General features: G+C 44.2%; 2 protein-coding genes across 4 annotated transcripts in view; both read left to right on the top strand.

Annotated features, from left to right (window-relative positions):
• The window catches only part of EP400 (E1A binding protein p400), a 48,960-nt gene extending 36,460 nt beyond the window's left edge, over positions 1-12,500 (top strand). Inside the window, exons 39-53 of the mRNA XM_054392889.1 lie at positions 9-182; positions 1,546-1,682; positions 2,441-2,497; positions 2,627-2,705; positions 3,270-3,470; positions 4,394-4,439; positions 4,527-4,636; positions 5,187-5,391; positions 5,892-6,055; positions 6,427-6,633; positions 6,924-7,119; positions 7,731-7,861; positions 8,852-9,013; positions 9,907-9,984; positions 11,731-12,500. Of these exons, the coding sequence (XP_054248864.1) occupies positions 9-182; positions 1,546-1,682; positions 2,441-2,497; positions 2,627-2,705; positions 3,270-3,470; positions 4,394-4,439; positions 4,527-4,636; positions 5,187-5,391; positions 5,892-6,055; positions 6,427-6,633; positions 6,924-7,119; positions 7,731-7,861; positions 8,852-9,013; positions 9,907-9,984; positions 11,731-11,997 (2,214 nt within the window). The 3' untranslated portion in view covers positions 11,998-12,500. The remainder of the gene's footprint in view (positions 1-8; positions 183-1,545; positions 1,683-2,440; positions 2,498-2,626; positions 2,706-3,269; positions 3,471-4,393; positions 4,440-4,526; positions 4,637-5,186; positions 5,392-5,891; positions 6,056-6,426; positions 6,634-6,923; positions 7,120-7,730; positions 7,862-8,851; positions 9,014-9,906; positions 9,985-11,730) is intronic.
• A 2,565-nt stretch (positions 12,501-15,065) lies between these two features.
• NOC4L (nucleolar complex associated 4 homolog) lies at positions 15,066-24,679 on the top strand. Of its 3 annotated transcripts, none has more exons than XM_054392661.1 (13): positions 15,066-15,152; positions 15,584-15,691; positions 16,213-16,362; positions 16,937-17,036; positions 17,337-17,371; positions 17,479-17,529; positions 18,439-18,481; positions 19,091-19,151; positions 19,713-19,823; positions 21,831-21,994; positions 22,798-22,880; positions 23,769-23,882; positions 24,187-24,679. In XM_054392661.1, exons 1-13 carry the CDS (start codon positions 15,081-15,083, stop codon positions 24,301-24,303), a joined length of 1,209 nt encoding a protein of 402 aa, XP_054248636.1. In that variant the 5' UTR covers positions 15,066-15,080; the 3' UTR covers positions 24,304-24,679. The 3 variants fall into 3 exon arrangements, with proteins under 3 accessions (XP_054248636.1, XP_054248633.1, XP_054248634.1); XM_054392658.1 differs by having other exon boundaries at positions 18,370-18,481; XM_054392659.1 differs by lacking the exon at positions 17,479-17,529 and having other exon boundaries at positions 18,370-18,481.
• Positions 24,680-25,653: the final 974 nt, after the last annotated feature.

Genomic DNA, 25,653 nt, shown 5'->3' with positions numbered 1-25,653 from the left:
TGTTGCAGGCAGTGAAGCAGCTGCTGGAGCTTCCTTTAAATCTTGCTGTTGTATCGCCAGCACACACTCCCAATTGGGACCTTGTTAGTGATGTTGTTAACTCCTGCAGCAGAGTCTATCGCTCACCCAAACAGTGCCGAAACAGATATGAAAATGTCATAATTCCAAGGGAAGAAGGAAAGGTGAGTTCACAGAGAGTGATGCGTCTCTTTTTACCTTAAGTTTGTAGAGTTTTTTTCCTTTATCTCCATAAACACTTGGTTTTGGTTTTTTGTTTTGTTTTGTTAAATATTTCAACAGTGTAAATAAAAAAAAAAAAACTTTTAAAAGATTTTAAAATTATTCTCATCAGGATTTCCACTTATTTTATGTGATTTCTTTGAAAAGAAAAAAAAAAAAAAAAAAAAAAGCACCTGAACAAAAGTCTTCCACAAAAGATCATCTAACTTTCCTTCTTATTTTACAGCTAATGTACGAAGCTAATCCTAAAAAGAAGACAAAAAGTATTTATAAGGTGTGCATTGGTATTCTTTCAAAATCAAATCTAGACACTGTGGTATTTAGCAGCAATGGAGGTGGGCAGATACTTCATATGAGATCCATGTTGAGTGGTGTTACTTGAGTTCTAAAACATGAATTAAAATTCCAAATTTGTTTTTCCTTTCTTTGTTGATACAGTGGATTGACAGCAGACTTCAGCTTTTGGATTTGATAGATAAATTTGAAATCATGCAAGAAGTTTGTGATTTCACTTAAACTGTAGTGGCTGTTTTGTTTTTTTTCTACCTAACAACCACCATGTAGCTTACCCTGGTTTTTATGATGGTACTTAAGATCTGTAAGAATGCACTTTATGCTAGAGTCTAAGTGGATTACAAATACATAGTGAATTTCACATTTGAAGCACCTTTTAGTAAATGAGGATGATAATAGTCTACAGAAACAACTAAATTCATGGTCATGCACAGCTTCTTCCAAACCACACAGCAATTTAGTGACAGAACTAGGTAGAGAATCTAGAACCTCTGGCTGTAGTCCCATTCTCTGACTGAGAAGCAGATTAGTCCCTGACTGGCAGTTTCTACTTAGGAGAAGCCAAGCATTAGAGTGGCATGGTGTGTTTCATGTTAACACAGCTTTGTTAGGAGAGCAGTGCAGTGCTGTTTTTGTTCTTTATGCGTGCGCTATGCATAACTATAAACTAATGGGCTCTTGGTTTGGGTACTGAATTAAACTTGCAAAATCTAAACTAAAGCAAAAATTCTTTTTCAAATTAGAGTTTGCCATTTTGTATGTCCCCAAGTGCTGATGCCAGTGTGACCGTGAGAACTGCTCCTTTATTTTGCCTTTTTTTTTCTTTATATATTTCCCGTAGAGTTTTGTGTAACAGTAAGTTATGACAGGAGGCAGAAACCAGTCTGTGATAGGTTTGTTGGAGGCCGTTTTTAAATAAACTACAGGCGGCACCGTGTGTTTATACGTAGACAAAAGGCCCAGGTGGGTTTGTTTGCAATTGAAAGTTGCTTTGTTTTCGTTTTTTATTAGACTAAAAACAGTCGCCCGCTTCGTACCAATCAGATCTACGCTCAGGATGAAGGTGCAACCCACACGCAGCTTTACACTAATCATTTTGAGATGATGAAACTGATTGCGGGGAAAAGAAGCCCACCCAGCAAACCTCTGTAAGTTTAACTGGCATCGTTCAGTCTCGCTCTCTAGCTCATCACAGACCTGGAAACTGACTCCCGAGAGCTGGTTTACACTCCATCACAAACTGCTGGTTTGATTCTGTGTTCTTGATCTCTTCCCTTGCATACTGGCTTTGTGTTATCGGAACACCTTCATATGTGGTGTGTTTGGGTTAGCTTTTACTCACTGCATGAGTTTGTTTGGTGTGATTAAGAGCAGAAGAGCACTCTGGGTTTATTTATTTTTTTTAAATCTACTTTGTAAAATTACACTTACATAGAAGATTTCACCTCAACATGAGGAGAAACTTCTTTACAGTGAAGGTGGCAGAGCACTGGAACAGGCTGCCCAGGGGGGATGTGGAGTCTCCTCTTCTGGAGACTTTCAAAAAGTCCTGTGCGGACTACCCTAAGTGATCCTGCTCTGGCAGGATGATCTCTTAAGGTCCCTTCCAACCTCTGATATACTGTGATACTTTCCATTTGCCTGAACTGGCAACGTTTTGATGTCTGTGCTGTGTAGTAGTACATTGTTTAGTAAGTGTAATCCTTTTCTGTATTCATTTAATGTTTACTCTGAGTCTTTCTGAAATGTCTTTTTCGATCCAGGCTCCAGTACTGAACGGAATATAATGAAAGACATCACCAAAACTGCAGTGTTACCTGCTAAAACATGTGAAATTAAATATTGGTTTAAAGATGTTGTTTTTGTTTTTTTCTATTTCCACTAATACAATTTTGCTCAATTTCAGACTTGGAATGAATCCTTTCCAGAAGAATCCAAAGCATGCATCAGTGCTTGCAGAAAGGTGGGCCATCTCTGTCTTAAGGAAGTGACAAATTATGTAAAAGTGCTCTTTTTTTTTTCCCCTCTCCCATTTTAACTTCCAGTTATTTATTTGTGATGGTTGTGTGCTTTGTCTTATCATTGTTTCTAGTGGAATCAACTATGATAAGCCACTTCCACCAATTCAAGTTGCATCTCTTCGAGCAGAACGTATTGCAAAAGAGAAGAAGGTATGGTCTCCATCCCAGCTGTGGGTGCAGTAATTAAAAAATGGGACAGCAGAGGAAGTAAGAGCAAAGCTGGCTTCTGGGAGAAGTTTGGTGATACAATAGATGTTATGAGCAGCTGCTAGGATTTAGATATCCAAGGTCCAAAGTGGGACCTTGGACCTGTATGTCACACTCATACTCATTTAGAAGCATCCTTTTGGAAAATACATGCAAAACATCTAAAAATCTTGCTTTATTCTTGGCTGTTCTGTAGCTTCCTTTCTTATATTATTCAGAAGGAGTTACTTGTCTTTGCTTGTTGATGGTGAATTGCTTGTTGTGCTGTGCTCTAAGCCATATAACCATGAATGCAGCTTGTAGTTCGAAACTAATTAGTAAGTTGTAAGCTGTAAGTTGGAGTTAGGGAGTTACTGTGAAGACAGATCTGTTTTGCTGTCTCTGCACACATGTGTAGAACACATGCTTAGAACTAAAAGGGTTTTGTCTTACGTTTTGTTATTATACAAATACATCCTGATTGTTACATGTTGTGAAGACTGTGAAGCTCACACTTTGATTTCCTAGGCTTTGGCTGAACAGCAGAGGGCACAGCAGCAGACAGGTCCACAGCCTCAGCAGCAGCAAGCTGGCCAGCAGCAAGCTCAGCAACCAGCTGTACAGCAAGCACAAGCCCAACCTCAGCCGCAGGCTCAGGCACAGGTAGTTCAGCAGCCTCAGGCAGTAGTGCAGACTGCAGTAACTACTGTGGCCAACACAGCAGTATTGGTAAGAAAGGGAGAGCTTGGTGCCTCTGATGTAGTAACTTCAGTTCTTCTGTGTGTACCATATTTGCCTGTTTTTTCTTCTCTGGAAAGTGAGAATTTTAGGTCAGTATGATGAGATCAAAACTATTCCTTTCTTTTTGTTCTTCTTCCTGACTCTGCTGGGTATCCTCCTTTTTGCTCATTTATTAATACTGTAATCAAGTCTGAGCAATTAGTTTTACACAGTCAATGAGCAGTGTTTGTACAGAAAGCTTGGAGAATAAAGAGAATGTAGCTCTAACAGCTGCTCTGTTGAAGTAACTTCAAAACCAAAGCTTTATCAGCCTTTGAGTGGCAAGTGAAGTGTTGCCTCCTACAGGACCATGGGAGTATTTTATTGCAAATCTGTGCAAAATTTTCATGGCTTCCTTAAATCTAGAGTCTCTTTCAATGAAACTGATGACAGGTCTGAGGATTTTGTTTTTAGAGCCAATCCAGTTTGTATACTAATGTGTGCAGGCAGTGGTGATTTTGTTTTGCCTGTGGAAGGGCAAGAGTACTTCAGCTGTTACAGGAAGAGGCGGAGGGTGGGTTCTGACCTAAGTATTGCTGTGTGCTTACTCCTTAGTGATGGTCATCTGTGAGTGGCTGGCTGTGGTGTCCCAGAGTAAGATACTGCTCCCCCCTTCTGCCAACAAGGGTGTCAAATGTCCACTGTTTACCAAACATTTGACTGGTCTCCAGTTGCTCATTAGTGTGGCAGAATCCTAATACATACATCATAGAACAAATGAACAACTGCAGAAGTACCTGTGAATTTTACTGCATTTTTATAATGTTGTCCCTTCTGGAATACAGCATTTGTGTTGCATAGTGAAATAAGAGCTATCTTCAGTTTTCCTTTATTGTTTTCCTGAACTGTTATCTTAATTGTCTTCCAAATAGGCAGGTGCAATCAAAACAGCAGTCACAGGGACAAGCATACAGACTGGTAAGTAGAGTTTCTAATGATTGGAGGTGATAGGACATTCAGATTTTCACTTGTAGCATCTCACATTTAATCCTGGCTTTCTTTCAGCTACCGTGAGTGGAAATGTCATAGTGAATACTGTTGCTGGAGTTCCTGCTGCTACCTTTCAGCCCATCAACAAACGTCTGGCTTCACCTGTTATACCTGGGACCCTGACTGTGAGTAGATCACATCATTAATTGTCTCCCTGGACTGATCTTGGTTGTGTGTTTTATCACAGATCTATTTCCTTCTTTAGCCTTCCATGTTACCAGAAACTCTGCTTCTTGCAAATTTCGTGTGCATGATGTTGATCCTGGATCTCACTTACCAAAACATCAGAACACATTGGAACAGTTTATCAGAAAATTTCCTAAGAGATACTGCTATTAGAAGTAGTTCATAGACAACTTTTGTTGTTAATTATGATATTTATTATTATTTTAATAGTTTAAGGCTATGGAAGATTAAGCAAAAAAAATTGCAAGGCAGTAAAATGAAATGTCTGTAATGTAGTGAAGGGTGAGGTGATCAGCCTGTTTGAAAAAAAAGTTTAACCGGATGCTGACTGAGACTTATCCAAAGAGTTAGATTTGGACCTTCTTTGCTTTTGTAGTGCTTTGGCATTTTTACTCTGTTCCTGAAATTGCTTAGTCCATTTCCAGAAGGTTCCATAGCTTGATATGAGGGATGGAAACTGTGAGAACTAACGACTGTGTTCCTTTCCAGACTTCAGGAGGCACTGCAACTGCACAAGTGGTCCATACCCAGCAGCGAACTGCGGCAGCGCCTACGGCTTCCACAGAACTGGTGACCATAGCATCTACCCAGGGCGTTCGTGCAGTAACATCAGTGACAGCATCAGCAGTAGTAACTACAAACTTAACACCTGTGCAGACCCAGACAAGGTCTTTGGTGACTCAGGTTACACCAGGTAATAATCATATGTTTAGGGATTTCTTTTTTTTTTTATCTGAGGGTATATATAAGGCTCCAGAATTTCTGTAGGTTGCTTGACCACTGTAGCCCCACTGCATTAGAAGTCTGGGTTTGTTGGCAGCACAATTAGACTTGTTTTGTTGCTGATGCTCAGATGACATTTTTCTCTGGTGTTTCTGGATAAAGGTTTGCAATAGAGAGCCACTTGGCCCTTAGGCATTACATCTAAAAAAATTATTGTTAATAATCTATATGTACCAGAACTAATTTGTCTCGACTCAAAACCATTGTGAAGAAAGGAGCATGTGTATTGTTACTTACTCTGCTTTTACATCATGTTTATGCTAATGTGTTCTTATTCGTAGTTAGTCCACAAACTCTGCTGGAGGAGAAAAACACTCATTTCACAGCTTGGCTTGCCAGGTGAAATCAATGAATTAAACTGAATGTTGAAAATCATTCTTCAGAGCGTTTTGGTTTTTCCTTTATTCACAGCTACACCAACAGTCCAGCTGTCCGGCAAAACAATCACCCCTGCTCACTTCCAGCTTCTGAGGCAGCAGCAGCAGCAGGCTGCTCAGGTGCAGGTCCCTCAGATCCAGGCTCAGGCACAAGCCCAGTCTCCAGCTCAAATAAAAACTGTAGGGAAATTGTCACAGGTAAGGAAACGCTTCTGAAGTCATGCAGCATGTTACTGTTAACCGTAAGCATCATTAACGGTGTGTGTTGTACCCTGTTTTCTTGGGCTAGAGGGAAGTGTAGCTCCTTCTTAAACTGGATTCTGCTAAAATTTCATGCAGTCCCTGAGTCTGGTAGTATCAATTTCAAACAAGCCACTGTCACAGTAGGTCAAGACAAAAAGTACTTTTCACTGGCAACCCATTGCATAAAGAATTTGCATTGGTAGCTCTTTGGTCTTAGCTAAAGTCTGGCATACGATCTTTCTTTTCCAAAGCTCCAGTTACATCTCCATTTTTTTCCTGTGTTCCTGTAAAAGACTGTAAATGATGGAAGTATTTGATTTGTGCAGGAGCAGCTGATCAAGTTGCAGAAGCAGAAGCTGCAGCTTCCCCAGCAGCAGGCAGCACAGCAGAGTCAGCAAGGGGCACAACAGCAAACAGCACAAGTACAAGTACAACAGCAACAGCAAACTCAGCAACTCACTGCTGTTACAGCACCTCGTCCTGGCACAGTTCTCACAGGCACTACTGTGACAAACCTGCAAGTTGCTCGTCTTGTAAGTTGCCTTTGACTTGGTAAAACCAATCTTCAACATCTTGCTCTCTTCACCAGTTTAAATAAGCTGGCTACCAGTCACTCCAGCACACAAGTGCTCCTTGCATTCCTTAGGCAGTACAAAAGACACACCTGTAACATAAAGAGCTTTAGATTGCTCTTACTGATACCAGCTCTGAATTGTATTACTGCAAAGGAACAGTTCTGTGTAGAAACATTTACAACTCTCACTTGTTATATGCAGCAAATGTTTTTGTGCCGGTACAATAATCTTCATTCCTTACTGCTTAGACTCGTGTTCCTGCTTCCCAGCTTCAAGCACAAGGACAGATCCAGGCCCAAACCCCTCAAGCAGCCCAGGTTGCTTTGGCAAAGCCTCCAGTGGTGTCCGTTCCAGCTGCTGTTGTGTCATCAGCAGGAGTCACTACGCTCCCTGTTACTGTTGCAGGCATTAGTGTTGCCATTGGGCAGCCACAGAAAGCAGCAGGTATGTCAGCAGACTTGCTAAATCATAATAAAATGGTAAATCCTGCTTTTTCTTAAAGGTCACTTTTAAAAACCTAAAGTGATAGGGGTTGAATTCCAGCTTATTTCTGAAATGAGGTAAGAGAATTGAGCTTATTCCATTTAATCTAGGGGTTAGCATGATTCCTTAGCCAGATGTGGTTGGTTTGTTTTCTGTTTTTTTTTTTTTTTCTTTTAATCTGTGCATGAGAGTAGGTAGGCAGATTTTACAAATAAAGGTGCAGTAATGGCAGCATTTAGAACAAAATGTAAAATGGAAATAGGAAAGCTTGTATTTTGTAACGTGGTTCCCGTACCATGGGCAGAATTGTTCCTGTAGGAAGATTATTGTTAGAACACAAATTTGGCTTACTCATGCCCTTAGATAACAGAAGGTTGTGGGTTTTTTTTTTTTCCCTCCACTGTCAAAATCATATGTCTTATTCCCATTAAAATCAGTGGGATATTAGTGCTTGAAGCTATGCAGATGCCTGAGTCTATAAAAAGCACAGTCTGTGTTTGCAAGCTGTGATTACTGGGACAAAGCAATAAAATCAAGACTCTTAGAGTTGTAATTATTTGTGTGATTTTCAGGGGGCCAGACGGTAGTTGCGCAGCCACTGCACGTCCAGCAGCTTCTGAAACTCAAGCATCATCAAGCAGCGCAGCAGCAGAAAGCTATCCAGCCTCAGGTTGCACAGGGTCAAGCTACTGTGCAGCAGAAGGTACTTGTTGTTTCCTGTCCCACTAAGTTATGGAATGCTTTTGTGGTTGCAAAGCTTCAGCTCTGAATTATGAGGACACTCCTGGGATGGTGGGGGTCAGTCACTATTTCTAGGGAGAGATCTTACGTATGTCCTGAGAGAACAGTTTGTCCTGTGCAATGTCAAGTGCTTGGTAATTTTTTTCAATGAGATTTGTTTGCACTGATTTCTCATGTTCCAAACTGGGTTTTGTTGTTTTCCTCTTTTAAATAACTGCCTGCCAGTACCTGAAGGGCTCCCTACAGGAGGTTGGAGAGGCACTTTTTCATAAGGGTGTCTAGCAATAGGACAAGGGGGAAATGGTTTAAAGCTGAGGGAGAGTAGGTTCAGATTGGATCATAGGAAGAAGTTCTTCAGTACAAGGGTGCTGAGACTCTGGAATAGGCTCCTCAGGGAGATTGTGTGTGCCCACTTCCTGGGGATGTTTAAGGCCAGGTTGGATGAGGCCTTGAGCAGCAGAGTCTAGTTGAGAGGTGTCCCTGTCTATGACAGGTAGGTTGGAGTAGATGATCCCTTCCAACCTAAGCCATTTTAGGATTCTATAATTAAGGTTCTTTTTAGTTGCTTCTAATATAAACATATGTGGAATAATCCCAAATATTCTCACTGTTTGCAATACAAATGGTGCAAAATAGGCTTTATGCTGAAATGTCATCTTCTCATGGGCTTTGCAGTCATGCAGCCACCAGTATGCTGTTTTGGAAGTGTATTATTGCATGGCAGGGGGGGAAGGTTGTGTCTAAGAGAGAACCATTTCAGTAACTATTTCAAGTGATTCAGAGTATTTGTGTAAGTGCATGAAAACTTTCTCCTAGTGCTCATTTTGCTGTTGTTAATCCTGGGAGCATTTTGTGTCAATAATTAAATTTAATGAATCTTGGTAGCTATGTACCTATTCTTTAAAACACCCCCACATTTTGTATTTACTGATGCTTTTGTTCTCTTCTGCAGATAAATGCTCAACAGGTTACAGTCCAAGCCCAACAGCAGACGTCACAACAACAAAAAGTAACTTACACTACACAGCCTGCCATTAAAACACAGTTCTTAACAACTCCAATTTCCCAAACCCAGAAACCAGGTGGAACCCAGCAAGTGCAGGCCCAGATTCAGGTAACACAGGTTTACACATTTAAGCTCTACAGTGACTGGAGAATTGTAAAGGTGACAGGTGACGTAGCATTTTGGCACCTACTCATTAATTCTAGTCACACAAGTGTTAAAATTGACTTCACAATAGAACTCATTGCTGCTGAATATGCAGCCTTGTAGCAGGTTAGAGGAGCTAAGCTGTAAGTTCTCCTTTCCTCTTTGACAAAAATACATGGTCAGTCCTTTTTATTAAGCAAGGGATTTGCTGAGGAAAATGCAGTCAAGAGTTCTTCCTGCTTTCTGGAGCTACCTCCCTAACCTCTGGCAGCCAAGAGCAGCTGGCAGTTACCTTTTCTGGTAACTTCATCAGTCTATCCAAGATATAGGAAGGGAGATAGAATTGGAAGCCTTGTTCTTTCAAAAGCTTATCTAGGCCATTAGAATTTCTGTGCTTCCTTCAATTTTAAATATAGTTAAGAGGAAATATATACATGGCAGCTAATATTTAAAATGCCTCTCCCTCTCTCCCCCTCTCCCCCTCTCCCCCTCTCCCCCTCTCCCCCTCTCCCCCTCTCCCCCTCTCCCCCTCTCCCCCTCTCCCCCTCTCCCCCTCTCCCCCTCTCCCCCTCTCCCCCTCTCCCCCTCTCCCCCTCTCCCCCTCTCCCCCTCTCCCCCTCTCCCCCTCTCCCCCTCTCCCCCTCTCCCCCTCTCCCCCTCTCCCCCTCTCCCCCTCTCCCCCTCTCCTTCTTTTTACAAATATTCAATACCACTAAAAATTGCCAAGATGCAACTTAGCATGACCAGGGCTTTGGAAAGGCTTTCACTTTGGTGGCAGTTTTGCCAGGCAATGTGTGTTGCTGCTATTAACAGGTTTGTATTTTGACCAAATCTTTCTTTATTTCCTGGCACTACAGGTTGCAAAGCTTCCACAAGTCGTCCAGCAGCAGGCTGCTGTTGCCAACATTCAGCAGATGGTTTCAGTTTCCCAACAGGTAGGTTTTGCAGTTGTCAAATATAACACTAGAACCATGATCCTATTGGAAGCTCACTTATTTGGAATATATGTATTTTTCCCCTTGTGTGTGGCATAGGCAGTGGCTTTGAAAGATAACAGTATGTTGCCTTTTGTAAAATTGAATCATGTGAATACTGGGTCAGCTGCTGTGTATTCTCTGCTCTCTAACTTGAGGCAGATAAGATGCAAAGTAGGTTTTAAAAAATATTTTCTAGAGCTGAAGGAACTTTTTGAAAATTGGTTTCTTGTGATGCATAGTGAAGGTAGCAGATAATGAGTGCTATCTGAGTTTGTTCTGTAACATTTGGAACAAATTATCTTGTTCTAGTTCATAAAGCTCAAGTGCTCTTAGAGGTCTGAATGCTGTGGTATCTCTTCTAAGTGTGGCTTGATAACAGACAGGATTAGGGCAAGAGGAGATCAAACAGCTTGATCGTCCCTAGCTCCCAGGCAGTTTATTTACACTATTTAGAACATCATCATCCAGAGCGTTAACAAAAAGCATAACTTAGGCTGTTGATTGGCAGAGAATGATTTAACTTCGGACAGTGGATAAAGTTATTGCCTTCAGTGCACAGAAATCTGAGTCAATCAGCTCTTAATCTGTCACAGTTTGTAGTGCAGCGCTTTTGTGCGGTATAAAATCTGTGACTGTTATCTTAAAATGATGATAAAGTGGTGTAAGCTGACTGATAAACCACTGCAGATGTGAATGCTTCAAGGGCAAGGTAGACAGCAGGGAATAGAAACCTCATCAGTCAACACAAGATGTCCTCTAGAGTCAGGAAGAGCTCCTAGATAATCTTACAAGGTACATTAAAAACTAGATTTTCAAAAGTCACTGATGCTGGCATGACTCTGAGACTGTGGAATTCTATGATAAAAAGGCAAATCAACAACTTCCATCACACACCAGTCACATTGGTGGCAGTAACATCAGGCTGTGCTAAGTATTTTTAAAACTATAGTCTTGATGTCTGTGTGGCATTCTTTTTACCTGCATTTATAGTGCTTCCCAGTCGATTCCTCTTGGATGGATCAAGAATTAATTTTCCCCCAGAGAAGCTCTTGCAGCTTCATCTGGCTTCTGCCTCTGACAAAGGCAACTGAAGCTGCTCAGTTTTCATTACCTTGTCCTCTGAACATGGAGGCATTCAAAATTTTTCTCTCTTGCTCTGGGTAGAGCTGCGAAAATTAGATTTCTGGATGGAATTCAAACTATTCTACCCTAAATTGGCAATAGAGCCTGGCAGCTGTATTCTGAGACTAGTAGGAAGCTGTAGTGGCTGCATTTATTGTCACAATATGGGTGCATTTTTCCCTTCTTTGATCCTCTGTCTATCCCTCTGTTGTTCCTCCTGCTCCTTCTCCTGTGCAGTACAGGAATTTTCCTGTTTATCCAATGGATTTTTTTACTTTTCATCCCTTTTCTGTAAACAGTCTGGGGGAGTATCCTTTGATTTGCACTGCAGAAATCTTAAGTACCAGCATCTTGGCTCTTAGTTCTGATTTATAAGGCTCTAGAAGATGTGACAGAATGTTGTTTCTCACTGAAACCACAGAGCCCCCCCCAGCCTTCCTGCTTTGTCAGAGATGCTTGGCAGTCAAGAGAGCAAACACCTGTATCAGTGAGATACCTTCTGTAGAGCACAAATGTGATGAATGCTCAGTTTTATCCCAAACTACCTTTCTGTAATTGTCTTGTTTTAACTTCTAGGTGCAGGCTCAGCCCCAAACTGTGACGCTTTCTCAGACAACAGCAGGTCAGCAGCAGGTTCAGGTGATTCCTGCAACAACTGCCACTGCTCAGGTCGTCCAGCAGAAGCTGATACAGCAGCAAGTCGTGACAACAGCATCTCCCCAGATTCAGGCTCCAGGTGTACAGAATCCAGCCCAGCCACCAGCAACCTCTGAAGCCCAGAATCAGCAAGCAAAAGTACAGATGAGAACACCTACTGTCAGATTAAAGGCACCTACTAAACCAAGCTGAACTAAGGATTGAGATGCAATAACAGGGAAACATGGCATTGCTTGTTTGCTAAGCCAAGTGGGAAGCTACTCCAGACATCCAAATGAAGACAAACTGCTTCTCTTTTTCCTTTTAGCAGAAGGTTTTTTGCTGGTGAACATCTGAACATGGAAGAACATCTAAACATGGAAACTCTCACATAACTCCAGCGTATTAGCAACTGTTTAGCACTTAAAATCTGTACAAGATGCATTCTGCCAGTGTTCTCTGTGCTCATTCAAACCAGATAAAGCAAACATTGCTTCCGTTTAAATTCTGCCCAGCTTCACGAAAGTAAATGGTAATATGCCATAAATGTCAGCAAAACTCATCTGTATTAGCACACCACAAACTGCCTGTGGGAATATGCAGTTCTTTGCTATGGTTTGGATGTGTGATCAATATCCACCACGAAGCCATTCAAGGAACCACGTGTGGCTAATCCAGCAAAGTGTTTTCCATCTGTGTAGAAGCTGCGTACTGTTCTCTCTGGAGGTAAATACCTCTGGAAGTTCTAACGTGCTTGAAGTGCTCCCTGCAAAATTCAGCCAATAAATGTGAAAAACCTGTAAGTATATGTAATTTAAAAGGAAAATAAAAAAAAAGGAAGAAAAAAAGGTAAAAAAAAAAGAAAAAGGTTCATTCTCCATTTTTGTAAGTCTTTTAAAATGTTTGTTAGTAGTTTTTGTGTACAGTTTACTGAATCACCCTACCTGTGCCCTCATTCTCATATTTCACTTTAAAGTAACAAATATTTTAGGCATGAACTGAGTAAATACTGTGTTGATAGTAGATGTGTATTAAAGTGTAGCCCATTTCTTTCTTTGTTTTGGTTTTTTTTTTTTTTTTTTTGTTTTGGGTTTTTTTTTTGTAAAAGAATTGTCCAGTGGATACAGCTAAAGAAATGGTCTGTAGCTGTTTCTCATGGGACTTCTGTGAAGGGAAATCTCCAACTGCTAAAATTTAATTTCTCTGTCTCATTCTGCTCTTGCAACATGTTTAAATGTTCAGTACTTTCTACTCGGCTTTCAGCTTGGTATGGGATGGGAGGGCTGGGGGAAAGGGGAGAATAGCAAAATGAAATCTAAGACTTAATTCTTCAACTCTGTAAAGAATAAGATCTAACTTTTGTACTATTCTTTTACTAAAGCTAATGATGAATGTATCTTCAGGTGGGTATTTTGGATGTGAATAGAGCGTGGCCTCTTCCTCCGAATCAGTTTGCCTTATTGTCAGGAGAAAAAAAAAAAAAAGCAAAAGCTGCATAGAACTGTGGGGGGGTTTCTTTACTTTTCTTGCCTAATGTGGACAACAGACTGTTTGCGAACAGGAAACAAAAAAGCCCTTGATGGCTTGAATGGATTTATTTTACTTCGGCCATAAAACTGCAGGACGTCTAAAATTCAGACAAAATGAAAACATTCCTTTTCTGAGAGCGTTTTAAAGTTGTTTTTCTCTTTTCCATTCTGTGATCTTTTTACTCTTTTAGGAGGGGAGCCTATTTAAAGGCAAGGAAAACATATCTTTTGTTCTTTTCTCTGTACGTTCACACCTGTTGGTACCTAGCAATCCACGTGGCTTAAACAAGAAGGAATACGCAGCCGGTTGCTCTGGTTCAGCAGGACAGGAGCAGCCTGTTCTGTTAAGGTCACGAATGTAAAAACACTGGGTCAGGCAGCCTTCCTGATTTTCTTTTTGTATTTTATACCTCTTTTCTCCTGCATCATCCTCTTTTCCTTGGACCTTCGGGTCTGCAAATACAGGGGCATTGTTGTTTTGTTTTGTTTTGTTTTGTTTTTTAAAGCTGTTTGTGCATGCAGTAGTGCTCCCCTGATCCTGCTGAACCACTCGTTGGTGCCATTACCTGACCTTCCTTACCAGCTGCCGGGCTGGCATTGCTGTCAGCAGCATAGCTTACAATGCCGTGGTAAGGGAAAACTGACACTGTGTACAGTGTAGTGTTGCTCATCCAAAAAGATTGCTTAGTTAGACCCAGGTTTATTTTTAAGTGTTTAGCTCTTATTATGTGCATGAAAGTCGTATTGGGGGTGGGGGGTGGGAGGGAGTGGGGTAACACTTCCAGCAGTGGGAAAGCTGTTGGCTGCATCATTGTGCTGGTCTGATTTGGTGTTTCAAGAGGCAATTGTTTCTTGTTTAGGTCAGTTAATGAAGATAAAAATCAGCTTTATTTTTTCTTTTTAATTTCTTTCTGGTTTTTCTTTTTTTTTTTTTTTTTTTGTCCCTTCTTTTTGATGTGTCTTTCTCCCGGAGTGTGTTAGGAAGTCAACGTGTAAATATCTGCTGAACATAAGCATTTGTACTTGATCCAGTAGGATTATAAGGAATAGTGATGTATCCTACCTGAAGGTGTAATAAAGTGTACATTTTTATAAGTCCGCCTTGCCGTGCCTTTTGTAACGTAGCGGGGCTCGGGCAGGTTTTTCCTCAAACGCTGCGGTTTTGGGGTTGGCGGATGGCACCGGGCTCCAGGCTCTGAGCTCCGCATCGCGCCCCGCCCTGCTGGCGGAGCGGCCGCCGGCTCCTCCTCCTCCTGCCCCTTCCGCCGGCAGCATGGCGCGGGCCGCCGCGCTCGCCCGGGCTGTGGAGGCCGTGCTGGGCAGCCGCGGCAACGTCAACCGTGTCTTCGAGATCCTGGAGCTGCTACCGGTGCGCTGCGGGCCGGGAGGGAGGGAGGGCGGGCGGGGCACAGGGGCCGGGCGGCCGGCGGGTCGGCAGTGGGGGCCGGGGGCCGCGCCGGGCCGGCATCCGCGCCGCGCCTCGCCGCCCTGTGCTCAGAGCCACGCTCTGCCCCAGGGCCAGGAGGAGGAAGATGTCCTCTGCGCTGCCAGGAGCTGCAGCCGGCTCTTCGGGGCACTGCTGGAGCGGAGGGAGCTGTTCGTGGGCCAGCTGCCCGCCGAGGAGGCCTCTCTCACCGGTAAGTCCACCGCTGGTGGGGTCTCGGGGCGCAGTCCCGGGAGAGGCGGGACCCGGAGCCTGCGGCTTTCACGGTTGGTCTGTTTCACCTTTCAGATAACTACAGCGCTGAGGACAAGTACAAGATATGGATGAGGCACCGCTACAACGACTGTGTGGATTGCTTGTCCGAGCTGATGGGGCACGACTCCTTCCAGGTCAAGGTAGGTTTTGGGTCTGCTGCTGGGATGAGTTCACGTGGAGGGCCCCTGTGGTGTAGAATTATCGCTCTGAAGTTCGGTGCGTGGGAGAGTAGGGAGTGCTGTAAGACACTGCTGGTGCTCTGGCTCACCTCTGCTCGCTAGCCTGCCGTTAGCAAGTACACAGCTTCCTCAGTGAGGAGCATCTTAGCTCGTTCTGCCCAGAGAGGTTGTGGAGTCTCCTCTGGAGACTTTCAGACCCTGTCTGGATGTGTTCCTGCACAACCTGAGCTAGGCAAACCTGCTTTAAACAGGGCAATTGAACTCGATGATCTCTAGAGGACCCTTCCAGGCTTCACCATTCTGGGATTCTGCCTCCTTTAGAAACTGCCTCCTTTCAGTCTGACCCTTGGTGTCCCTGTTAAGGTGGGGGTTTTGTGTTTATTTTTTTAAAGGAATTGGCACTCTGCACCCTTATGAAGTTTGTTGAGTTGGAGGCACGATACCCATTGATCAAAGTAGAGTGGAAGGGCACTTTAACTTTTCCTCGTGAACTTCTTAAGGTAAGTTGCAGAACTGAAGAGTTCCTCCTGTCAGTTACTGGATGGCACACATAACCTCATGTGCTCACCTTCTCCAGGAGTAAAATTTGATGCTAGGATGTCTTTAGTGCAAAGGAAGGGTAGTGTCTCTAAAGCAAGTGTGAAGACCTAGAGTTGCTGTCCCTGGTGATGGGAGCTGATGCACAGGCTCCAGCTGGGTTTCTGAGTGCTTATGAGGTACCACTTCTGGGGTGTTGTTTTTGAGCCCCTGGCCTCAGCTGCAGAGACTGGGAGATGAGAGGAAAGGTCCTGCCCTCGGTGCAGCTACCATCTCATTTATGAATGACATTGTCTTTGCTAGAAGGGGCATCTCAGAGGTCAGGAGGACTTGTCAACACATCTTGTGGAGTGATGCTCTGGAGCAAGCAGCACACAGTCATGGTAGCTGCCTTTCTGAGAGACAGGAGGGTGCCCTCAGCCATTGTCTGCTCTAGTACTGTATGGGACTGACATGTTGCCTTCCTCTACAAACCTTTTGTTAGGTGGTTGTTGATGGCTTGCTGCCCATGGATGAGAATGCTTCGCTCCTCATCTCTCGCTTTCAAGAGTATCTGGAGTATGATGACGTTCGGTACTTCGTCACGAAGGCTGTCACTGAGAGTATTGCACAAGTCATGCAGAAGGCAAAAGAGGTAAAGAGCTGTTACTGTCGAGGTGGGCGTGGGTGAACTGCTCTGAGATATGTGTATCAAGGAAGGACTAGTGGTATATGGAAAGCCTTTGGAAGCAAGAGGAATGAGTGCTCACCTGACAGTGTCATTGTTTCAGCTGTGTTTTGATTTGTTCACAATGTGGCAGTTCTGCTGAGAACATCTCCGTCCTGAAACTGAAAATAGTTCAAGACACAAAACCTGGTCCAGGCTCTGGCTTCTATCCTACCTAAATCTCTGCAGCTCAGGTGGCACACAGAACTTTTCACTCTTCTCTCTGGTGGAGAAGAAAAGTCTGTTTTCTCTATTGGATCCCCCAGTTCTGGTAAACCAGAGACAAGTTTTGTGTTAGGCAAACAAGTAATACTCCAGGGTGATGCAGCAAGAGAGAATCGGTACCTAGCTTAGCTGTCAGCATTTTTCCTTGCCTTTTTCTGTCCTACATGTATGCAGTGCTTGGGAACAAGGGCAGTGTTGAAGTCCTGCATCTTGCCATCTGTTGTGGAACTTGTTTCATTTTTGATCCTTATGTTGGTTTTGTTTTTTTTTCTCTCAGAGGCCACTGCCATTTTACCAGCAGAATGTGTTCTCCCTCATTTCGCCCATGATCATACCCAACAAAGAGTCTGACATGGTCAAATTTATGGTGAAGCAAGGTTAGTAAGCTCCATGTGATGAACTGTGTCTGACAAGGAAAGTCAAGGTTCAGATCTTAATGGTGTGAAGAATCTCTTAGTGTTTGCTTAGGAAAAATTCCTCCTTCTGTGATCTTGGGGATTCTAAACAGTATTGCAAATTCCACTTTCCTCAGCCTGCAGTGGGGTCTGTCATGGTCTTGTGCCAAGATAACAACTGCAGCACATATTTTAAGGCTATCAAATGACTAAAGTAAACAAAGGGTCATTTTCGTTTTTGAAAACATCTATTTCAAGCTAAATATCTCTTTTTCTTCTTAGATAACTGGGAGGAATTGAAAGTGTCAAAGCTGCAGGTAACTGACTGTTCATTTGGTGCTCAGAGCCTGAAATGTTATCTGCTTAAAATGGAGTTTTATCCGCACCAGTATCTTGAACTCATTGCTTGCAATTCTCTTTGAAGGCTCACAAGCATGCGTTCGAAAAAATGTGGCTCAGTTTTTTGAAGCACAAGGTGAGTGGGACTCCTGCTCTGATCTGGATTGTTTTCCAGTTGCTGATTGTTAGAGGCTGTGGCTGTCCTTGCATGCAGCTCCTGGTGGGACCCCACTGTGCTTTCAGTGCCAGCTGAGAACAGCCTGGTTGCCATTTCTGTTGGATTGTTCTCCTGTCAGTAAACATGACCTCGTGTATGGTCTGCTGCTTCTTCCTCTCAGCAGTTTTTTTTTCCTGCCTTAAACAAGGAATGCTCTGCAGCACCAACAGCCTGCATTATCCTAGAATGGATGACACCTTGGAGATCATCTGCTCCAACCTCCCTGCCAAGGATGTAGGCACCTCTCAACTAGACTTAGCTGCTCAAGGCCTCATCCAACCTGGCCTTGAACACCCCCAGGGAAAAGGCATCCACAACCTCCTCGGGCAACCCATTCTAGAGTCTCAGCACCCTTAGGAAGAACTTCTTCCTAAGATCCAGTCTAAACCTACTCTCCCTCAGCTTCAAACCATTCCTCCTTGTCTTGTTGCTAGACACCCTTATGGAAAGCTCCTCTGCAGCCTTCCTGTAGGATCCCTCAGGTATTGGTGTTGACATGCTGAAGGTTCCCAAGCCTTTCTGCTAATGACTTTCCCCTCTGAGCTATGATGACACTTGTAGTGGTGAACACCTGTTTTGTTGACTGAACTTAACTGTGAGATGTCACTTGTAAACTCTCAGGTTTGGGACCTGTTGCTGCAAGCCATCCAATATTGTCCTGGCTTGTGTGTTGCTTTTTTTTTTTGAGCCACGGGTTGATGTTGTTCTTGGAGTCCTCCTTCCAGTGGTTGTGTTACTGTATTGTTTTGTTCTTCACAGCTACCCACTGGCCTTTACAAAAAAGTCCTGGTCATTCTGCATGACTCCATCCTGCCTTACATGAATGAGCCCACTCTCATGATAGACTTCTTGACAGTGGCCTATGGCATAGGTGAGTGTGAGCAGGCTTTTTGTCCTTTGTGAGGCTCTGCAGCATGGTACATGTGGACTTGGAAAGGCTGCTGGATGCAACACTATGACCCAGGGGATGAAATAGATGCATTTATGGTTGGGATGAAGCTAAGTGTGAACTCCACTGTCCCTGAAAGTGAGATGCTTTTTACCTGGGTTGTCAGGGTCGTTGCTCCTTGTAAGTGAGGAAGGCTTTGGGAAGAGTGAAATACTGGAGTGATTCCTTTCAAATGCAGAGTTCAGCCAGCAGTGCTGATACCTGGCCTGCATCTGGATGCAGGATGTGCAGATACCTACAGAAATGTCCTTTCTGAGGAGGCCTTTGCCTCTCCAGTGTGGCTTTCCTGGGGCATTAGAGCAGCATGTTTGTCTCTCAAGTCTTTCAAAGCCTGTTCTAAACTACAGCTTAATCTTGAGCTTAGGAGCCTCTAGATGGTTTATATGAAATGGTGTTACCTTGCAGCCATTGTGCTGGCTCTGATCTCAGGCACTCAGTTTTGTGTTCCTTGTGAGGAGGGTTTATAACAGACAGAAGCTGAAGCTGGTATTTATGTTCTTACTGTGTTGATACCTGCCTGCTTTCTTACAGGTGGAGCAATCAGTCTTCTGGCCTTGAATGGATTATTTGTTCTGATTCATCAACACAATCTGTAAGTGAAAAGAACACCTTGTTTAAAGGAACAGGATTTTTTTTCCAATTATATCGCTATAGAAATGATCTGAAATGGATTCTACACATCTTCAGACTTAAAAATTCCCCATGGGGAAAGCCAAACTCTGCAGAGCAAAGCAAGGCTCAGCTGTTCAGATGCTGAGCTTTTTTTGATAGTCTGACCCTTTTTTCAGCTGAGCCTAAATATCCTTTTCTCCGGACTGTGGTTGCTCATCACTTGAAAATCGATTTCCATTGATCTGATTACATAGTGAAGCCGTAGTCTTTGGTGTGCCTTTCACTGAATCCTGGACCATTTGCAGTCAGTGGACATAGTTTCACATCCTGAGAGTGGCTGGGCACTGCCAGAGCCATAAATTCCACCTTATAGCTTGTTTTCAAGCCATGGCTGCAGAGAGAAGCCTAAGAAAGCTAAAGAGAGCGCAGCAGTGGTCTGAGCTAGTCTGTAACAACAGCATAGAAACATTTTAGATGCAGAGCAGTCCCGTTGTACATCACTAATAGATGTTTCTTTTTCCTTCTTTTTTTTTTTGAACAGGGAGTACCCTGACTTCTATAAAAAGCTGTACAACCTACTAGACCCTTCCATATATCACGTGAAGTACCGAGCTCGCTTTTTCCACTTGCTTGATCTTTTCCTGTCTTCTTCGTAAGTAGCATCTTTAGTGTGTGTGTTTGTGTGTTCACATGTTTTCCTCTTCCTTTTCTGTTGTCCAGACACTGTTCTTAAACAGTCCCTCACATGTCTGGATACATAATGTATTCAGTGTGCCTGCTGGATTAGATTCATTTCTACTGAGAAAACTGAATCCAAGAGTGTTGTTGCAGTGTTGTGTCATTTATTATTATTATTGTTTTCTTTTTTGCATGTGCTGTTTTGGGGGGTTTGCCACACAGCCATCTAGTTTAAGAAAGTAAAAAAAAAAAAGCAATTAGTTAGCTGAGTTTGCTCTGCAAGTGATAATGGATGTAGTTTGATCTGTATTCCATTCTGGCTGAAAGTGATGATTTTTCTGTCTTTATGAATATGGAAAAGTAGCATTTGCAGGCTTTTGATAGCTCATAAGGCTGTTGATAAATTGATGACCTTTTGCTGACATCTAACAGTCAAATATAAGATATTTGGCAGCCTGTATTGGTGCTGCCAATTCATTGGGCACAGGGAAGGAACTAGATAAGCAGCTGGTCGTATAGTTGCCATCATATGTTATAAAATAAAGCAAGAGTAATGCTTTACAGTTCACCAGTAGGCACCAAATATCAAACCCTGGTGTTCAGGGTGTGCTTTGGAGAGAGTAACAGGATCTGACAGATGGTGTCCTGTGGGGTGGCATTGCTGAGCCTTGCAGGTGAGGCAAGCCCTAGGGCTGAAGGCTGTGTGGCTGAAAATTGTCAGCTTTCATCCTGGCTCTTCTGACCTGGATAAAGTGCCTAAATGAGCTGAGTGCTGTTAGAAATTTGCATTTTTACCATAAACCAACCAACCAAAGAACTGTCCTGCACATTTACATTACAGCAGCTCTATGTTCCCATTAACAGCTGCAGTGTTTGCTTTAGTCCTGGAGGTGTGACATAAATCTAACCCCATGGTTTGTGTATTAGTGAAACCCACAAAATAACCTTGAAGAATATGTTTGAGATTGCCTGGCCAAGTACTCAGAATGTTCTAAAAGGACTGAATAACAACTGCTGTGTGAATGCCCATGTAGAAGAGCTGTGCTGGGCAAGTGCTGAGAGGAGGTTGAGGGTAGCTCTGAAGAAGGAGATTGGGGTGTATCCATTGAGGAGAAGCTCACCATGAGCTGACTGTGCACTCATGCAGCCCAGATGGCAAATCATGTGCAGAGCTTGCATCAGGAGGAGTGTGGCCAGCAGGGCAAAAGAGGAGATTCTGCCCCTTTACTCTGCTCCTGTGAGACCCCACCTCGAATACTGCATCCAGTTCTGGTGTCCCCATCATAAGAAGGGCACAAAGCTGTTGGAGCGAGTCTAGAGGAGGGCCACAAAGATGATCCAAGGGCTGGAACACCTCTGCTGTGAGAATAGGCTGAGGCAGCTGGGCTTGTTCAGCCTGGAGAAGAGAAGACTGGGGGGGGCACCTTTGAGCTGCCTTCCAATAGCTGAAGGGCTCCTACAGGAAGGCTGGAGAGGCACTTCATGAGGGGGGAATGGTTGGAAGCTGAAGGAGAGCAGGTTTACACTAGATCTTAAGAAGTTCTTCAGTGCAAGGGTGGTGGAACTCTGGAATAGGTTGCCCAGGGAAGTTGTGGATGGCTCCTCCCAGGGGGTGTTCAAGGCCAGGCTGGATGAGGCCTTGAGCAGCTGAGTCTGGCTGAGTGGTGTCTCTGCCTGTGGTGAGGAGGTTGGAGTAGATGATCTCTGAGGCCCCTTCCAACCCAATCCCTTCCATGGCTCACAGGCTGATTTGAGATCGTTCACACAGTGGATGGAAGTGCCCCCAGATGGGTTGCAGCGAGCGACTCTGTATTGCTGCTCGAAACCAGGATTCACGCAGCTCCTCTTTGCTGCATTAGCCAGGAAGCCAATCTGAAGAGTCCCACTGCTGTTTCTCCTGACTGCAGTTTGGCTCGGTGAGGCTGCTGGCTGGCTGTGCTAGGCTCTGACAGGCTGGTTTCTGCTGTCTCCCGGCCCGCAGTCACTTGCCGGCGTACCTGGTGGCGGCGTTCGTGAAGCGGCTGGCCCGGCTGGCCCTCAGCGCTCCTCCCGAGGCTCTGCTCATGCTCATTCCCTTCCTCTGCAATCTCTTCCGGAGGCACCCTGCCTGCAGGCTGCTGGTGCACAGACCCAGCGGGCCAGAGGGTAAGGGGGAGCGTGGCTGGGGGGAGTTTTGTGTTGTGCCTTTAGACGACGTGAAGAGGAGGATTCCTGTCAAGGAGGAGGGGAGATCCCAGTGCCAGTCCTGAGCTTTAGGAGGATCCCTCTGCCCCTCAAACTCAATGGAAAGCCAGCAGGCTGCTCCTGCCTTTCTCCAGTGCTGGAGACCTGCCTGCATTGCCTCTGATCTGATCTCCAGCCTCACAATTGGCTCCTCTTGTTCAACTAAAGACTAGGAAGAAAAAAGAAAACCAAGTGCAGAAACCAGAGACTTCCTCAATTTCTGTCTGTAGTGTTTGTGAATAGTTCACCTTATTAGAGCCTCAGCAGTCTCCCATGTTGTGGTAGGAGCCCCGTCCCTGGAGGTTTTTAAGGCCAGGCTGGATGGGGCTCTGAGCAACCTGATCAAGTGTGAGGTGTCCCTGCCCATAGCAGGGGTTTGGAACTAGATGATCCTTGAGGTGTCCCTTCCACCCCTAACAATTCTATGATTCTATTTATCTCTCCCTGACTTAACTGACCAGTGTTGGGCATTGGTAGGGACCATTCAAAGTTGCCTGAGATGCCTCTTCAAGTTCTTTGTGCCCTGCATCCTGTGCTCTGTAGAAGTAATATGATTCTGTAGTGCTGCCAACAGGGACTTGGGTCATGGTGGGATGTGTAAGCTTGTTCCTGGACCCTTGAGAAGTGTCTTGGGAAGGAGTAATTGGCTGCTCTGGGTACTGTGTTCCATCTGGGGGTATGTACGTCATGTAGAAGGTATTAGCCCTGTATCTCTGTTCCTTTAGATATGTCAGAAGATCCATACCTTATGGAGGTGGAGGACCCATCTGAAAGCAGGGCTTTGCAAAGCTGTCTCTGGGAGATTCAGGTATGTCAGCTGAAAAGGAGCATGGGTTTCTCTCACCCTTGCTGCATCCTTGACACATGTTGGCAGCGAACAGTCCCTCTTACAAGAGCCTGCTGACATATGCCTTGCAAATGGGATGAGCTTCTGGCTGGTCATTTACTCTGCATCCTTTTCTATCCCAGCATAAAAGGCAAAAGATCCCATGAGCTGGAGAAATCATACATGCTGATTAGTAGGTGACTGGTGAGCACACATCTCACCCTGCAGCTCAGAAGTGTCAGTTAACAGCTGAAGCAGACTAAATAGCTGCAAATGTGTGAGGCCTTTTATTTGCTTTGGAGGGAACAGAGAACTTGCTGAACATTGATGGAAATTAATTGGGTACAGCCAGGTCATCCTGTAGAAATGGGTTTAAAATTGCTGGAGAAGATTGCAAGGTTCACCTTTCACCTGAGTCATTTGTAGGATAGTGTATGAAGGTTGAAATTGGTTAAATCACTCCTAATGGTTTTAAAACCTTAATGCCAGGACTATCACTTTCCATTTAAGTGCTGTAAGGGTCTGAAGCAGCAAGAAGGACGTTGTGCAGGAGCAGGAAGCCCAGAGCAGAAGTTTGGATGTGGCATCAGGGCTGTGGGAGGTAACAGAATGGGGTTATGGCCCTAGGCATGGCCCATGGGGGAGTCAGTCTGTCTTGAGCTGGCTGTGAACCAGGTGAGACCTTTGATAAGTTGCTGAAATTGGGGCTGCTTGAAGCTCTGTAGGAGCACAGTACAGCAAACTTGTCCCTGCCAGAACTGGATGCTCACTGAAGATGTGACCATCAAAGGTCCAGATACCCGTGGGGGAATCCAGATGGGTGTGTGGGAATCCAGGTTAGACCATCTCCTACTTGTCTTGCTTCTGCAGGCTCTACAAAACCATTATCACCCAGATGTGGCTAAGGCAGCTGCTGTCCTGAACCAGTCACTGTCTGAAATGGAGGATGACATCTCAGGGCTCTTGGAGCTCTCAGCTTATGAGGTAACACTGCTGTGCCTGTGTGAATGGTTGGAACCAGAGGAGAGGAGACTGATTTGTGTGTTGTGTTCACCAGCTGTGCTGCTGGATGAGGGAGCTGACTGACTTTTGGTTACCCAGAGCCAGTGAAAACCAGGAAAATGTCTGTTAAATAGCAGAGCATGAGGCAGCAGGGTGACAGGGATGGCTTTTACATAAAAGGTTTATTTGCTGGATCTTTTCAGAGGCTGGAGTGAGCAGTGGTGCCAGCTAGAGTGAAGAGCTTGGACTGAGTTTTGCTAATATCTTTTTTTTTTCCCCTTTATAGCTTTTTGATAAAGAAGTAAAGAAAAAGGCTACTGATGTGCCCCTGGAATTCGAACAAGTACGAGGTTTATTTGGGAAGAAAAATGATATTTTTGCAGAGCACTTTGCTTTAGCATGATGTGATCTGTTGTAAACACACCTGCACCACTGACTGGTCCTGGACACAGCTGAGAGCTGGACTGCTGGAGGAAGGTGCAGCCTTCTTCAGTGACCTTTGCCACTACCCATGGATGGACTTGCCTTTGTTGCTCATGCTTGCATACTGCCACCTGATATTTGGGAAGGATTTTTCCTCAGAGCAATGGTTTCTGGACTTGTTCACTGCTGGGATTCCAGCCCTTTTCTCCAAAGCTGCTGGTGCTGGCTGTGATGGGTGACTGCATCCACAAACCTTGCTGCTATTCAGTGGGACTGAGGGGAACTGTGATCTCTGGCTACTGGTCTTGTTTTTCAGTTGTGTTGCTTTAATATTTGAGCTGACAGCCCTGTTTGTACCAAATGGCTTCAATACATAGCTGTAAACAATGATATTCTCATTACATTTTTTCACAGACACTTTGAAACTCACATCCTCAAAGGGATGTTTAGCTTCCTATGTGCTTGTCTTAACATTCCCACATTTGAGGCACTGAAAGCTCTGGTTTGTCAAAACCAGCTCAGAGAGTGATTCTCAGCAATTCCATCTGTGAAGTGTTGCTGATGTTCCTTCCTGTACATCCCTCTCTTGCTGGAAGGTTGCTTAATTCAAAATGCTCATGAGCTTTGGCAATTAGCATAATCCTGGTGACTGCCATAGCTGGGGAGGCCAGCTGAGGTGTCTAATCCTTGATTTTTGCTTCAGAGTAATAAGCAGCTTCATGTAGTTTTGCTTGCAGCCTGTAAGTGTGGGAGGAGCTGTGCCCAGTGTGTATCCAGGTGCTGATGAAGTTTTAACTAGTTCAGTGATACCAGGTGATTTTGTTCACTTGGATTTTTCATGTAGTTCCAGGAGTCAGGCAGAAATTCCTGAAATTCCTTCTGATAGGTGTTTTGTTTTTTGTGGTTTTTTTTCCCCCCCCTAAGGTTTTAAATTGGAGATAATGTCCCTATTAGGAATGCAGATAAACTCAGGGCTTTTTTCTTTTCCTTTTTCATTAATCATTTTATCAACACTTACCTCCTTAGACTTTAACTCTGCCTGCATGTTTTGAATTCATATTTTGTGGAGGAGAAAATGCAGTCGAAGTGGAGGCCAAGGAATTTCTGTCAGATGAGTCTGTGAGAGTTGGGTGAGGAGAAATGGAATGAAACCCAACAAGGTCAAGTGGAGAGTCTTGCATCTGGGGAAGAGCAACCCCAAGGACCAGTATAGGCTGGGGACTGAGCTGTTGGAGAGCAGCTCTGGGCAAAGGAACCTGGGGGTCCTGGTGGACAGAAAGGAGGTGAATGTTGAATGAGTATGTATTGAATACCTGTCTCTGCAGCTTTT

This window comes from Indicator indicator, chromosome 26, assembly GCF_027791375.1.
Source record: "Indicator indicator isolate 239-I01 chromosome 26, UM_Iind_1.1, whole genome shotgun sequence".
Classification (NCBI taxonomy): Eukaryota; Metazoa; Chordata; class Aves; order Piciformes; family Indicatoridae; genus Indicator; species Indicator indicator.
This window is presented reverse-complemented; position numbering and strand designations above follow the sequence as displayed.